General features: G+C 36.5%; 2 protein-coding genes across 2 annotated transcripts; one reads left to right on the forward strand and one right to left on the reverse strand.

Annotated features, from left to right (window-relative positions):
• Positions 1-333: 333 nt before the first annotated feature.
• LOC113728093 (17.4 kDa class I heat shock protein-like) lies at positions 334-1,329 on the reverse strand. Its single transcript, XM_027252628.2, has one exon. The coding sequence runs from the start codon at positions 1,226-1,228 to the stop codon at positions 569-571; it is 660 nt and encodes a 219-aa protein (XP_027108429.1). The 5' UTR covers positions 1,229-1,329; the 3' UTR covers positions 334-568.
• A 10,583-nt stretch (positions 1,330-11,912) lies between these two features.
• LOC113729008 (putative E3 ubiquitin-protein ligase XBAT31) lies at positions 11,913-15,159 on the forward strand. Its single transcript, XM_027253340.2, has 8 exons — positions 11,913-12,235; positions 12,320-12,379; positions 12,554-12,625; positions 12,764-12,885; positions 12,994-13,134; positions 13,211-13,318; positions 13,829-14,087; positions 14,514-15,159. The coding sequence occupies exons 1-8, from the start codon at positions 12,059-12,061 to the stop codon at positions 14,913-14,915; spliced, it is 1,341 nt and encodes a 446-aa protein (XP_027109141.2). The 5' UTR covers positions 11,913-12,058; the 3' UTR covers positions 14,916-15,159.
• The last annotated feature ends 555 nt before the right edge of the window (positions 15,160-15,714 follow it).

Genomic DNA, 15,714 nt, shown 5'->3' on the forward strand with positions numbered 1-15,714 from the left:
AACGTACAAGATTATATTTTTTAGCAAATTCTATCGATTTTATATTACAATTCTCAATTAATAAGCAGAATTTATATGGTCCTGTCCTCGGTCATGCCTTAATCAGCCCCATCTTTTTATGGGACTTGATATTCATTTTTCAACCCAACCCACGTTAATATCAAAAGTCATCCCCTCATGCAGAGCCTAATGCAGCATCAGGATTCCCACGTTAATACCTTTGATCTACTGTTTCTGAACCATATTGAACGTCCATGTCGCTCCACTCGGCGACTGGGACAGGGTCTTGCTTCCTGAGTACCAAAGAAGAAAAAATATTTACAGCTGAAGATGTAACTAGAAGACTCGAGGATTCAATCCACGCATTCATTTCAAACTCACAAACAACGTAGAACAATACGCAGTTGATAGAGGACACAGGACCCTTTTATTTTCAATGGGAGATTACAACACAGGTAGGAGAAGGTCATGGCATAAAGAAAGTCTCAAGTTCAACATTGTGGATATGATTTGTTTATCAGGAGCACTTGCATTTGCATACGAGGAAGGAGTAATTGAGCAGAAGAAATCAAGCAGAGATCTCAATGGACTTGACCTCTGGCTTCTTCTCCTCCACTTTAGGCACGGTCACAGTCAGAACTCCATCTTCCAAGCTGGCTTTTACCTCCTCCACCTTAGCATTTTCCGGTAAGCGGAACCGGCGGAGGAACTTGCCTCTGCGTCTCTCCGAACGGTGCCACTTGTCGTTCTTCTCCTCTTGCTCCTTGCTCCTCTCTCCGCTGATCTGGAGAATCCTTCCCTCTTCGACCTCAACTTTCAATTCCTCCTTTTTCAGCCCTGGAACATCAGCCTTGAATACATGGGCTTCTGGGGTCTCTTTCCAGTCAATCCTTGCAGTGGCAACGGCGGCGGTTTCACGAGCTGATGAAGGCCAATTGGCTACACTAGGAGAGGTGACGAAGAATCCGTCAAATGGATCCCATATATCGAGGGAGAAGGGATCAAACACATTGGTTTTTCGGCCTCCGAAGAAACTTGGAATCAGGGACATCTTTGTTGTATGCAGTATATGACCAAGAAGACTTAATTCAAACGCAAGTATAAGTTGCACAGGAAGGAACTGATATTGCTTTCTGTTGCTGGTTGATGAAAATGGAGGGTTCAAGCTTTGATATTTATAGTCAGACAGAAGAGATGTCCAGAGTATGAACATGACTAGTGTAATCATTAATGGAAAGCGCCAAAATGAGAAATCCGATTAAAAAAATGAGATGAAGATGGTTCTGGTATTCTCATGGACGCTCTGATTGGGGGAAAAAATAATAAAAATTAAAAAGGATATGGTCTACTTCACTTTCCCCTTCAACGCCTTTAGTTGACAGCCCCCCATGAAGGTCCACAGCAGATTGATTGCTCCAACTTCTCTAATCTTCTACCATATTCCATAGATTTTATAGTAATTATGTGTCATTTGTCAATAATGTTTTAAGCATCATACATAGTATTTTTACATCTTTCTGCAAAGCAAACACTAGTATTTGGGCAGGAGATTATATGGGATAATTTTTTTTTTTAAAAAAATACCATAGTAAAAATGTACGTGAAATAAAAAAGTGATTGAAAAATGTACTGACGATGCAAGTAAGTCAGCGTGTGTAAATAAGGTGCAAATAAAGCGATCTCAGCTAATACTGTACTTATAGAAAGTGTGTTTAAATGCAACGAAGATAATAGTGTGTTTCATTGTTGTAGTAAGAAAGTTTAATTGAATATAAGATAAATGATACCACAACCATAGGTGAGCGGGAGAAAAATGAGAAGTCCAATATCCGCATACGAGGCAAATGGAACTCAATGTCTTTATGGCAGCAATTAATCTGAACTACTAATTCACGAAGTTGCACTTATGAGATGAAGAAAAACGAAAAGGTGCCAAAAACTGTTACGCTAAATTAAAATGAAGATTTGCATATGTAGTGCCCAACATGAGATTAGTAGTCTAATTATGGACTTCATTTGCATATATATGTAGTGCTCCAATAGTTTGTAATCTGTTTTGGTATATATCTAAGTTTTGATAAAAAAAAAAAAAAAAAAAGATTGGAAAGATGCCTTCACCAATTTGAGAGCCTGGTTCATACACAAAACCACACAACGGCAGATAAAAAGGAAATTCACAGTTGCCTTGTCAGTATTTCATTGAGGGAATTCATAAATCATCCATGCTCATTCTAATGGTGGGAACCTAGGAGTATGTACTTGCTAAAAGAAAAAAGATGCGATTAAAAATCACAACATGCATAAACGATAGACAGAAATGAAGTTCGATCATATAGATATGAGCAAAATTCTAAAATTTTATTTCTATCAAGCAGAGTTGTGTGTCCATGCAGAAAACTCAAAAAAAAAATTTTTTTTATGGAATATTTGGATACGTAATTCTTAATTTATGGATTCTGTTCCTTAAGATTTCCATCCAAGGTTTGCGTCTCAGTTATACGGGTCAATCGAAATTTTTTCTATTGCATCTCATTCGCAGTCCAAATCTCACCTTCTTGTTATTCACTTTTCCAAAATAGATTTTCTTTTCTATTCTCACAGTCGATGAATGAAACTGAACCTTTTGATTCCCAATCGAAGGGTGTTCCTTTCAGAGGTATTGAGTTGGGAAATCGCAAGGTTGGGCCCTGGAAACCTAAACTTAGGCGGGCATTCCAACATTAATGCCCAAAGCAACGTAAAAAGTTCTTGCTGAATAATCTTCAAAATGTCTCTATTGGGTCAATGAAGAATAGCAAAGTATCCCATTTGAGGCCCAATTAATGAGTTCTCTGTCACATAAGTGTAATTGCTAGGCGTAAGCATATTTTTCTTTGACATAGCTGAAGACCATTGTTCTAATCTGAATCACAAAAAATCTGACATCTGTCCATTTGCACAAGACCAACATGTTTGGTCATCAAGTTAACCCTACTGAGATTGGGCGGTCACTAACGATACTGTAGTTTTTACTGAATCTACAAGTTCGCTTAAGAAAAGCCCAATCTGGTCTCCTAATCAAAAGTCCGGCACGCCTGCTTTCATCTTGTTTGTTTATATAAATCTTAAACGGATTACAGAACAGTTAATTACTAATTTCTACCAGAGCAAGAATAATCCAAGAGATGTCTCGCTTCTACAGATCCAGTGCCATGTGTTCCTTGACTTGGCGTGGGATCTGCTTTTCCATTTTTCGGGTGTTCCTATCATTTAATTTGTTTGTCGTAATCAAAATTGCACTAGTGATCTTTGTCCTTTTTTGCAAAGTAGTATTAGAGTGGAAGATGTCTTTGGACGACTAAGAGTCGTCCTACGTAATCAAGACAGCAAAACAATAAACAAGTCAATTAATTAATGTCCCACCACTCTGTTATCAAAGTGGAGGATGTTTGAAGAGATACGGTGCTCTAGTTTGGTTTCATTTTGATTTAGGGATAATTTCAGAAACCTCCCTTGAGGTTTCTGACAGTCTCACTCACCTCCTCTGAACTTTGCAAAATAATCAGATATCTCCCCTGAGCTTATAGGTGGAGTAACAAGATCAGCCTATGTTAGAAAAATGAGTATTAAAAATTTATTTTGAAGAGTGAGATGATATTTGTGTTCCACATATGCTCTTTTTGCTTATCCACAACTTGAGCTAAATCAAAAGCAAAAAAAAAAAAAAGAAGTAATAAGTTGAACCAGATAGAGACAAATGCAGATGGCTTCTTTAAGCAATGTTACAATGCTATTTATATTTTTTTGTTTTAGCTATTAGACATTTATTTAGCTAATATGATCATTCAATTAATTGAAACATACTTCTGGTGATATAAAAAAAAATGTATAGTTTTATAATTTGAGTGATTAAAAGTATAAATTTTTACTAGTTAAGTCACAAAAAATTTTTCACTATTTGGTTAATTGAGTGAATGGCATTGCATTTAAATAAATAGTATAACGATCAAATAACCAAATTCTTAATAGTTTAATAACTCTTTTTGCGATTTTCTTTGTGGAAAATGAAATGAAGTAGCAAGATACTTCATTTCATTTAGTGCTAGATACTTTAGTTGAGATTTAAAAAAAAAAAAAATTAATTCACACTATAGTTAGTCGAATTTATTCAACAAGCTTCGTTTGAATACCAGAACTTAGGTAGATCCGATTTTCAAAAAATTCAATAACACAAATTGTGTCTCATCATTTTATGAGATGATGTAATATACAATTTACGTCATTGAATTTTTGAAAACCAAATTTACCCAAATATAAGTAATGAGTTACACTAGATAATTGTCTTACAAAAAAAAAAACATGAAATACATGACTTTAGAGAAAGGTAACACTAGTGCTAAACTCTTCATTGGTGATTGTACTACGAATAAAAAGTGTAAAGTGGAATAGAAGGTATATCATAAGTTATATCAAAAGTTATATCTCTATTACTCATTTAACTAATTCTGTCAAAATAGCTTCAAAATATATCATAAGTTATGAGGGTATATCTATCAATTCATCATCAATGATATCACAAATAAGGCCCAATAATCTGACAAGGGAGGTATCTGATTATTTTACAAAGTTTAGGGGAGGTGAGTGAAATTGTCAAAAACCTCAGGGGAGGTTTCTGAAATTACCCCTTTGATTTATCAACGAGTCTATAACACTTTGACATAGTAATTTTTGCTCCTGCAAGTTCTTTGCCTCTTATTTACTTACTTATTTTTTTTTAGAGCAACAGCAGAAAAAATTGTAGGAACCACATACGATACACACAGCATTAACCAATAATAGTAAAAAATTAATTAATTAGTTGTCTTGCAGATGCTTCAGCTAGCCTTTACATTACATGTATATAGTGATTTAATATATATAAAATAAAAAAATAATTAGGAAATGTATTCACGAAAAATAGCATTCCAGATAGGGCTACTATGGAGAGTACTATTATGGTAGTAAACTTTTCCTCACTTCACTTCCCGGACAGAGTCTTTATGCTGTATATTTGGCGTTTCAGACTAGTAGTATAACTTCCTTCCCCGGCCTTGCAGACATAATTCTTGGGACGATTAGATAAAGTTGCTTGATGCGGTGTCATTTCATCACCAAATATGGCATTCAACTGTAAATAAGAGTAGAATATCTCATGTAAAATAATTTTCACCGATCGCCCATGTTCAAACTTGATCTCTGATCATGGTTCAGTTGTTAAGAACAACCAATTAAAGAACTTTATTAGCAGGATTGTGTAAAGTAATACAAAGTTGCATGCCGTGTCAAATATTGGCATGTAGTACTCAACGAGCAACCAACCTGCATTCTGGAGTTGACCCCCAGTGGTTGCCTATGATTAATTTGCCATAAGCTGACGGGCATAATCAGAAAACTGATGTGGAAATCTGGTGGAAGTTGTCACGATTCTACAACTTCTTTCTTCAACCTGTGCCAATTCATGTCCCACTGCCCGGCTATAATAACGTCTGAAACTCAAGATTCTACTTTATATATCTTTTAGGAATCTTATGGGCTTCTGATATTGGCCTAACATTTCGTTTTCAGCGGTATACACTCTAATATCTACAATTAAGCTATGGTCCAGAAGAAACCATCTTTCTTGCAGAAACGAAAAAGAATCTGTTTAGCAGCAGCGCTCTTAAGAATCAGAAATGTCGTTTTCTAAGGTTACTAAGCATGCTGAGAAATATCTATTTTATTGCGGGACGAAATGATTCTATGATCAGAACAGAAATGAAAGGGGACCTATTTAGGACAATAATCAGCGAAGGTTAAAGAATAAAGAACATGGGTCATCAGGTAGGTTTGCGCTGCTTTCTTTAAGGCTAAAGACAAGCAAAAGAAGCACGTAAGAATTAAGACACGTACCACTGCAAGTACTATGTTCTTAATTTTTGTTTTTTTTTTCTTATAATTTAAATTGAAAGAATAGTTGTGTCACTATTTGAGGTTAATTAGATGCTAGGCTTTGCTTACTACTTTAAGTATCTATCAGTTTTTTGGTCTGACTACTTCAAGCATCTGCAATTCTACGAGGACCCTCATACTAGGAAATAATTTTCTTTTCCATTTTGGTGGGGAGGGAACATCTCCAACGCCTCTCTTTCTCTTGCAATAAACCATATGTTTTTTTTTATTACTTAGGATATAATGTAACAATAGACCGTAGACTGTTCTAGTGTTGTCCTCTCTTGTCTCTCTCTCTTTCTTGTAACATCAAAAACAACTATAAAATGATAGATGTATGTGATTTTCACATATAACTATAACTCAGATGGATGTTTACAACTGCGCTAAGCATCGGATGTTGACCATATAATGTTATGCCCATTAGTCCCCATGATTTGTACTTTGTTCCTTCGTCGATTGTAAACTTTGGTTTAAATCTATTGTTCCTTTCTTGGGCAAGTAACTAAGAAATATTCTAATCTTTTAAGGTTAATTAGATGAAATACTCCAGTAGATATGCTGGTTGGCTGATCTGAGCTACGCTACTATCTTTTGCCTCAAAATATGCTTCATTGTGGCCCAAACCTTTTCAGCCATACGCAAGATACAAACTTGTTGTACCAGACACTAGGTCTCATTTTTTCATTTCTTTTAGGCAATTCCAAAAGGTGTTATTCAGGAAGTTGGCTTAACAACAAATATGTATACATTACACTAGCAGTTCATCTAAAGAGCTGATAACACGAAGCTGATAATCGCGTCTACCATGGGATGGGGAAGAGAGAGCCACTTTCACAAATCATTATGGTTTGGTGACAAAACTGCAGAATCATGAGGTTGCTTCAAGTGTCATAGAGCCAATTTAGACTATAAAGCTAAAAGCTCGTCACTTAAAGATTAATACTTGTCACTTAAAAGCTCGATTAGAATCATTAGATTAAGAATAATACTTAATTAGCACCTTGTTTGGATTGCCATTTTCCACCGAAAAATGGTCTTGTTTTCCGTGAACACATTTCTCTATCACCTTTTTACCTCACATACATCAAATCGCTACAGTAATTTTCCAACGAAAAATCCATGGAAAATGCAATCCAAACGCAACCTCAGATTTTCTTTTTTTTCGCCATCTATCTTCCCTTCGTTTCTATTCCTTGCATCGAACGATGAGCATAGGTATGGATGGAATTCAAAAAGGAGAAATGTTGCCAGTCGCCAAAATCCACAAAATCTACGACGCATATATAGCAAAAGGGAGAGGAGGGAGACATGTTCATGCGAAAATGGGGGACAAAACAAACCAAAAAAAAGTTCGAGGTGGAGGATTTGTCGGATGGATGGGAGGTTGTATAGTCATTTTCCTTTCTTTTTTTTTTTTTTTAAAAAAAAAAAAATTCCTATTCTTGTGTAGATATAGAGTCTCCCTAACTCGTGTTAAAGGGCACAAAAGTATGGAAAGAAAACGGAAAAAAGTTTCATATCTCAAATCATCAAGAAATACTTTGCACATAAACAGATATATGATCGTATTCTGAGTATGACAAAATAGTGGTAATACTATGAATTAAGGAAAAGATGTAGTGGATAAACAAAGAACTTGGACGGTTGGATAGCTGCAAAGGAGGAGCATCTAATTTCCTGACCAAATAACGAATATGGAAAACAGACATAACCAATAATAATAAAAAAAAAAAAGCTAGAATCCTAGACGCTCTCAAGAGTCGAAAAGTTCATGATTGTACCATCCAACAATAATCAGTTTCCCACCAAAAAAAAAAAAAAAATTGGACAGAGTTAAAGGTAATCGTAAGGATTTTTTTTTTTTTTGTTTGGGAAAGAAAAGTAATCAAAAGGATCAACAACTCAACAAATATAGTAATGTACTAGAATTATGTACATGGGACGAGAAAGATAGTAGATCGCCGCCCTTGGAAGTAATGGGCCCTGATGTAGCATCTCAGCTCTTTTTTTTTTCTTTTCATTTTTAAAAAAAAAAAAAATAATGTCAATAGTCTACACTTACGTTGACTTGTATACTACGGAGAAGGGAACAAACTCAACTGGGGTTTAATACAGATATTTGAAGATTTTGAACATTCATTAGAAGATTGGAATAAAAATTTTCCCGCAATACACATTTGGCGTCCACCGCTAATTCCAAATGGATGCGTGGTTCTGGACTATTATTAAAGAAGAAGATCATATGACCACGGATGCATTCCTATATATTCCAAGTACCATTTTCGCCTTCCATAAGTTCATCTTTCATCCTTTTACTTTTCAGTTTTTTTTTTCAGGGTTGCCGGAGGGGACGGGACTGTGCATCGTGCGTCAGTTGATGTACAGTTGAGTTAACATAATCGGAGTTGTTACGAGAAAAAACACAAACATCTTTTGGAAATGAAGCCCTTCACCAATGGTGTGAGCTGGAATCCGATTAGTCAAGTGCTCGCCTAGGATTTGGAAATGGTAGAGATTGAATGGATTTCGTGCATCATCTTCGTTTGTATTAAGTAAACAAATTCTTGTGTTATTTTTTTTTTTTTGGTTTGAATTTGAAATTACTTCAAATTTGGTTGTCTATCTAAATTTATTTTTAATTTAAGTCGATGTCGACGGATCTCATTATTTTTATTGGAACTTATAACTGTTGATTAGCAGATCTGACGATTACAACACGCACGGAATGAGCTACTGCGATTTATTTTATGAGGAGATGATTTTAAAATTGATGGTACTTTTTAGATCGATTCTTAATTTCTCAGGTTTTTTTTATATCTGTTAAATTGCAGATCCACAATTTTAGTACATGTTTTATCTGCTATTAGGGCAACGATGTACATCAATCGCGTTGGACGATGCCTAACAATCCGTTAATGAAATATGCTTTGTTATATATATAAAAAAAGTAAACAAATTCAATTCGAGTTGGTAAGTATTCAATTCAAAAGCTCAGAACAGAGGTTCAAATAAAAGGCACGATCACACCTCACTGCGGCCCTGTAAAATTTTCATTAGATTGCATTATTAGTGATGTTAAATTTCCTTCTTTTAAAAAATTCAAAAAAATTTTTTTTTTTTTACTTTGTTAAAAAAAGAGAGCTTGCAAAAAGTGGTAGTCATGCAAACACAAAATGATGCTTACAAAAAAAATAAATTTATGCACATAGAACAAATAGTCAAATGCAGCCTCGATCGGATGTAATGCAACGAAACACAGCTTAAGCACGTGTCGGCTGATCTTCTTCCATTAGTCGTCAGCAAAGGTGCAAAACCGCGTGAGTTGGTGATAATTATGAGGTTAAATTTATGGTCTGGGAACCATTTTATTCCGGTATTGCTTTGGGTTGGTATATTTAAATTACGTTGTAAATGTGGAACAAAGTTCTTGCACCGACACACACGCCCGTTACCTACCCCTCGTCAATATTTTCCGACATATGTTATTGTTATCAATAAAAGGAGACAATAACTACTGTTTCCGAATCAATTCTCAACTTATTGCTACCTTATCCATGCTAAGCAAATAATATATATATATATATGTATGTATATATGTGTGTGTGTGGAGATGCTGCAAGAATCTCATTCGATTTGCTCTCAAGTTTTCTTTCGTGTTGCAATATTATTATTATGGTACTCTGGGCGTCTTCTAATTCCAAAAGTAAGTGGCATCCAATCCTACTGGTCTTCTAATTAACACCCAAAGCCATCCAACATATTATATGTCATTTGATATTACCAACAAGTAATTGTCCAAGAAAGTAGAGTTTACCAGTACTATACTAATAAGCGGTCAATATGAACATAAATCTTACGTACATCGTTGCTGCTCCGATTTCCAAATCAGACTGTTTACCACTACTATAATTAAGATGGATAATTAGTACTCCTATCTAACAACTTGTCTTCATTAACCAGCTAGGTGTTTGAACTAGACTTCGTAATTAAATAATCATAAACGTGCGGATTTTGGTCATCGTTGTCTTTTGATTTTTGAGGAAAAAATTGTGGGTATGTTTTACTTGCCTTTATCATATTTTATTGAAATTTGAATCCATCCTCCAAAATAAAATCAGCAACCCTAGCTATTACGTATAATAATGGACGCATAAACTTCATACTACACACTTCTTCTGTCCTATTTTGATAGCTTTTTTTTTTTCATCTATTTTCAATTATAGTTCACGTTCCAATTGAATAATGCAGTTAATTTATAACTTTTTTAAAATATCCTTATTTAATTAATGTAGGTTGTTATTGAGTACAACGTAACTTATATAATTATGTATGGGTATTTTAAGAAAATAGTAAGCTAAATTTATTTTGTCAATAAAATTAACTAACTTTTCCTAATGCGTGAAAACAAAATCATACATATCAAAATGGAACGGAGGGAATACTTCTCTCTCTCTCTCTCTCTCTCTCTCTCTCTCTCTACAAGAACCTTTGGTCTTAGGACCTCTTTTCATTGCTTGCCTTGATTTTTTAAATCTAAAGTTGCTAATTATTTTACCAGAACTTCTTCTTGACAAAGTTCTCTACTAGCATTTTCTCGAGAACATGAATATGGATTTTAAATTACAATTAGTATGTTTGGATCGTAGATTATTTGTGATAATTTTTTTAAAAAAATATCATAATATTTATTTTTATATGATATATATGCGAGATAAAAATATGATTAAAACGAACGTCGCCTTTTCACTGTCCATTGTTTTTTCTTTTGGGTGAAGTAGTAGCTTTTTGAAATCTTTGATAAAGCAAGGGTGGTATCTTTATTTGCAATCACATGTACGTAAGTGTAAACATACAGAAGTTAACGTCAACTAACAAAAAATATCTTGAGCCATTTACTTGGTTCAATCAAATTATAATAAGCCTCACGTGAGACCGTAAGATAACGAGTTGAAACTGTCAAGTATGATTACGCGGCCGATGTGTCCGTAACGATGGTGTCCAGAGTTTTTATTTTATTTTATTTTATTTTTTCAAAGCAAAATGGTGTCCGGAGTTCAAATCCCAATTACCATTTTACATAACGCAAATTGTTTGTCACAGACTGGTAAACGGATAATTGTATGGTGGTTTTTAGAAAATTGTTCAGAGATTCATTATTATTGATTCTAGTCGTGACCGCCATTTCCTGAGGTGGCCTTTGAATAAAAGTGCAAACTGTTCCGGGTTGGAAATTGAATTTCCCCGATGGAATTCTTTCTTTGGTCGTACAAGGTTAACGTGCTTGATAAGCGAGACGCACCGATGCCTGTAATCCCTTCCCTCCTCCTATATTATCATCATCCAACTAAAACTGAGCAATATGAATCTTATATTGGGCCATTTTTGGGTGTTGAGGAACTTTGGGTCCAATTACTCCTCTGGAAGCTCAACTACAAGTTTGAGCGGTGACAACCATACATATAACCGAGTAAACATTTACGACAAGTCTGCCACTACTTTCAGTGCATTTCCATTGCATTAATTACCTAAATTTCGTTTAGTTTCTCGAGATAAATGACGTCTTAGGTAATCCAACGGCAGAGAAACAAGATCCGCATCTTTCAAGGGCCAAGATCTCCCTCAAATGCCCCCCACTTTGACAATTATAAGAAAGGGTGTGAAAACTAAGAAGAATTTTAAGAGAGAGACCAATCAGTAAACATTGAAAACACTGCTGACTCTCCCCTATTTCACCCGTAAACCAAACTATCAGGCATTCGTATTATTGTATTGATTTCATCTGGGAATCTAGCTGCCCGCAAAATATCTGACTGCTGCCCGTATTCGGTCTCTTATTACACTCTCCGCTGACACGGTCAGCTGCCCGCTCGATCCCCACTTTCTGCACTTCGGGCAGCTCCATACTCACAACACTCTTCCCCCCTGCATAAATATGTAAACACTTTATGCTAACAGCTACCTCTACCCATCATCCTCCCACCACCCCGTGCGGTGGTGCATGACTGCCGGTGGAGGAGCTCTAAACTCAGCCACCCACCACTACCAGAAACGCCCCACGGATCATACATGAAAAGATAGGATTTCTTGTAGTGGGAAAGAGAAGGAGAAAATGGGTCAGGGGCTAAGTTGCGGGACTAATGATGAACATGGGCTATTCAGTGCTGTCCAGCATGGGGATTTGGAAACTGTGGTGGCAGTTTTAGACAAAAACCCAAGTCTTATCCATCATACAGTTTATGATCGATACTCTGTTTTGCATGTTGCTGCTGCCAATGGCCAGATCGAGGTGGGATATTGGAACTTTCTTGGATTTTGGTTGAATTTGTGTGTGCCTTTGTGATTTAATTGATGGGTTTCTGTGGGTTTTCAGATTCTTTCCATGCTTTTGAGTCGATCTGTTAATCCAGATTTGTCGAATCGCCACAAGCAAGTAAGTAACATCTTCTTTTTTCCTTTTTTTTTTTAGTTTGGATTTTTAATCTGTTTTTCTGCTTTTACTTGCCAATGTGAAAATGTTTGGATTATCAAAGATTGATCTTTCTACTTGTGTAGCTCGTGATTTTTGTGGATTATGTTTTGATTGATGTGTTTGTGAATTGTGCAGACTCCATTGATGTTGGCTGCAATGCATGGAAAGATCAACTGTGTGCAGAAGCTCATAGAAGCTGGGGCTAACGTAAGCATTGTTCTTTATCTTTTATTTTGTCTTCTTTCTATCTGTCTTTCTGTTTGTATTCATCTAGGCTTGCTCAGTTCTCCGCCTGGATGAAGTATGATATGAAAATTCGTTAGGCTAACTCCTAAATCGTGACAGATTTTGAAGTTTGATTCGGTTAATGGACGGACATGCTTGCACTATGCTGCCTATTATGGTCATTCTGACTGCCTGAAAGTAATTCTTTCTGCTGCGCGCACCAATCATGTTGCTGTTTCCTGGTAGCCCCCTCTGCAGTTTTTTAGGTTCTATTGCATCTGATGTCTTTGTTCCTTGACCTGGTTGATTCATTAATTCTTTGTGTTTGACTTATTTTTTGGGAATTGCAGGGGATATTCTCGGTTTGTGAATATTAGAGATGGTAAAGGAGCAACACCATTGCACTTGGCCGCTCGTCAAAGACGGCCTGAATGTGTTCATGCATTGCTGGACAGTGGAGCTCTAGTTTGTGCTTCAACGGGTGGATATGGGTAATGCTTTATACCTAAAGTCTCATACTTATTTCTAATAACCCTGTCTTTACAATGGTATTTTTCTCCCTTGCAGCTTTCCAGGGAGCACTCCGCTTCACTTGGCAGCAAGAGGAGGTTCTCTTGATTGCGTTCGCGAACTCTTAGCCTGGGGCGCAGATCGACTTAACAGAGATGCATCTGGGTATCTCTCTTTTTGGCTAACTATCTTCTAATCGGCAAAAACTGGAGCATATAAGAGCCATCCTTTGATTCTGAAAATCCATGTTTCCAAGTACTCTTGTTCATTTATAGCTTAATTGGTTGGAATTAAATTTCATATGGCCAATGACGAACCTTTATCTTTGTGGAACTATGTGCGCTCTATTCCGTTGATTGCCTGACTAATACTTCCTCCAGATCTTATTCACTAATTGGAAGTTAATACGTCCCAGAAATTTAATTTTTTTCTTCAGTGTGTCCAATCTTTTGTGGTCTTATTAAGTTTAATTGATATTAACAATGCACCGAGTAGAGATTTCATTTCTTGACAACTGGACCAATTCACTTGCTTCCTTGAGCATTTTTATATTGTTCTGATGGAATTCGGTGTGGAAAGAATAAACTGTTAACATATGGATCATATTTAGTGTTAAATCCTTTTGTAGGAGAATAGCACATTTCTCACTTTCTGTAAAAAATTGGTATCTTGCAGGAGAATACCGTATACGGTTGCTCTGAGGCATAATCATGGAGCTTGTGCGGCGTTACTGAATCCATCATCTGCTGAGCCTCTTGTCTGGCCATCACCTTTAAAGTTGATTAGTGAGCTTAATCAGGAGGCCAAAGTTCTGTTGGAACGTGCATTGATGGAGGCAAACAGGGAAAGAGAAAAGAGCATTCTAAAGGGCACTTCATTCTCTGTAGCTTCTCCATCTCATTCTGATACAGGAACTGATGATAACGTGTCTGAGGTATGTTTTCTTCCTTCTTGAATGTTTCCAAATTAGAATCTCACACTTTTTAACTGCATAGTTTAGTGTCTGCTCTACGCTGAACATAGACTTCGCGTGATGTTGAACTCCTAGTTATGAAGCTTCTTTGTTGTATTCATTGATAATAGAAGTTAACTAGGTTCTGCATTTGCGCTGGAGTTTTTGTTGTAGCTGAGCCAAATCCAAGTGCCAGCCATAATTTGAACTTATATTATGGCATCCCTCTAATATTGCGATGATCATATCGTCATTTGGAACTCAATTTGCTTTGGACTCTTACGGTATAGCCTTTATAAGCAAATATGAAACGGTAGCGCTAAATTGCTATGCTTTTAGAAGACATCATATCCAATCATCAGCTCATTGTGTGACTTTAATCACTGCAACAATAATGATGTCATGCAGATTAGTGACACGGAGCTGTGCGGGATATGCTTTGATCAAGTTTGCACAATTGAGGTCCAACCCTGCGGACACCAGATGTGTGCTCAATGCACATTGGCCTTGTGTTGCCATAACAAACCCAACCCAATGACTGCAACCGTTGCAATACCAGCCTGCCCGTTCTGCCGAAGCAGCATTGTCCAATTGATTGTTGCAAAGGTTAAAACCGAGAACAGCATTGAACTCGATGTCAACTCTCCGAAGCTGAGAAAGTCTAGGAGGTCTTGGAACCTCAATGAAGGCAGCAGCAGTTTCAAAGGCTTAGGAGCAGTAGGGTCAATAAGTAAAATTGTTGGACGGGGTTCAGGCAGGATCACCATTGAGAATGAATGGATTGATAAGCCAGTAGGTCTTGATACATGATAAAGCTTGGTATCAACATTCAAGAATCAAAGAAGTCCCGACTTGGTGAAAAAGGATCGAAACGATGGGTCCCGCATCCACATTGGTATAGATACATAGCTCTCCATCTGCTGCGTAGAATTGGGAAATAAGCAAAGGAAAGTGGTTTTGCAGCTTTGGGTTGGTGAATATATCGTTTGTGGGTCAGATTATTGTAATATTTGGTTTCACTTCGGCTTGAAGAAGGTTGTGCTTTTGGGGCCTATATTAGTGACCTGCATAGAAAGAATTCTTTTACCTTTTTTTTTTTTTTTTTAATTGAAATTCAACATTCTTCCACATTCTTCACTGCCTACCCACCAAGTTTAGGTTGTAATATACAGGATCAATGGAAATAGCCAAGCAAGCGAGCAGGAGAGTTGATCCTACGTCACTCTGTCCTTTGCCATTATAAGATAGCAAAGCCTTTTTCTTGTTTTGAAGTGTGATGTATCCTTGCCCTTTTTATTTTTTGCGTAGAAACAAACGCAAGAAGGCAATATGACTATGAAGTGGAAGGGGGAAGGAAAAGGCATGATCTGGTGCTGCAGGTCATGTGATCACGTCTCTCGAGTCTGAATGGGTAACTTAATTTGTGCACTATATATCTTTTGATAGTAGCAATCATTCTTGGTACTGTTATTAGATCTTTTATACACCAAAACAAGTTAGATAAGGAACCCAGCAATCATTCTAAAAATCCAGGAAAAATTCAGCTTTTCCCGAAGATTCAATGTGGGTGCTAGGGACTAGTGTTGGCTCCGCGATGGTTTAATTCCTT

This window comes from Coffea arabica, chromosome 1c (genome assembly GCF_036785885.1).
Source record: "Coffea arabica cultivar ET-39 chromosome 1c, Coffea Arabica ET-39 HiFi, whole genome shotgun sequence".
In the NCBI taxonomy this organism is placed as follows: Eukaryota; Viridiplantae; Streptophyta; class Magnoliopsida; order Gentianales; family Rubiaceae; genus Coffea; species Coffea arabica.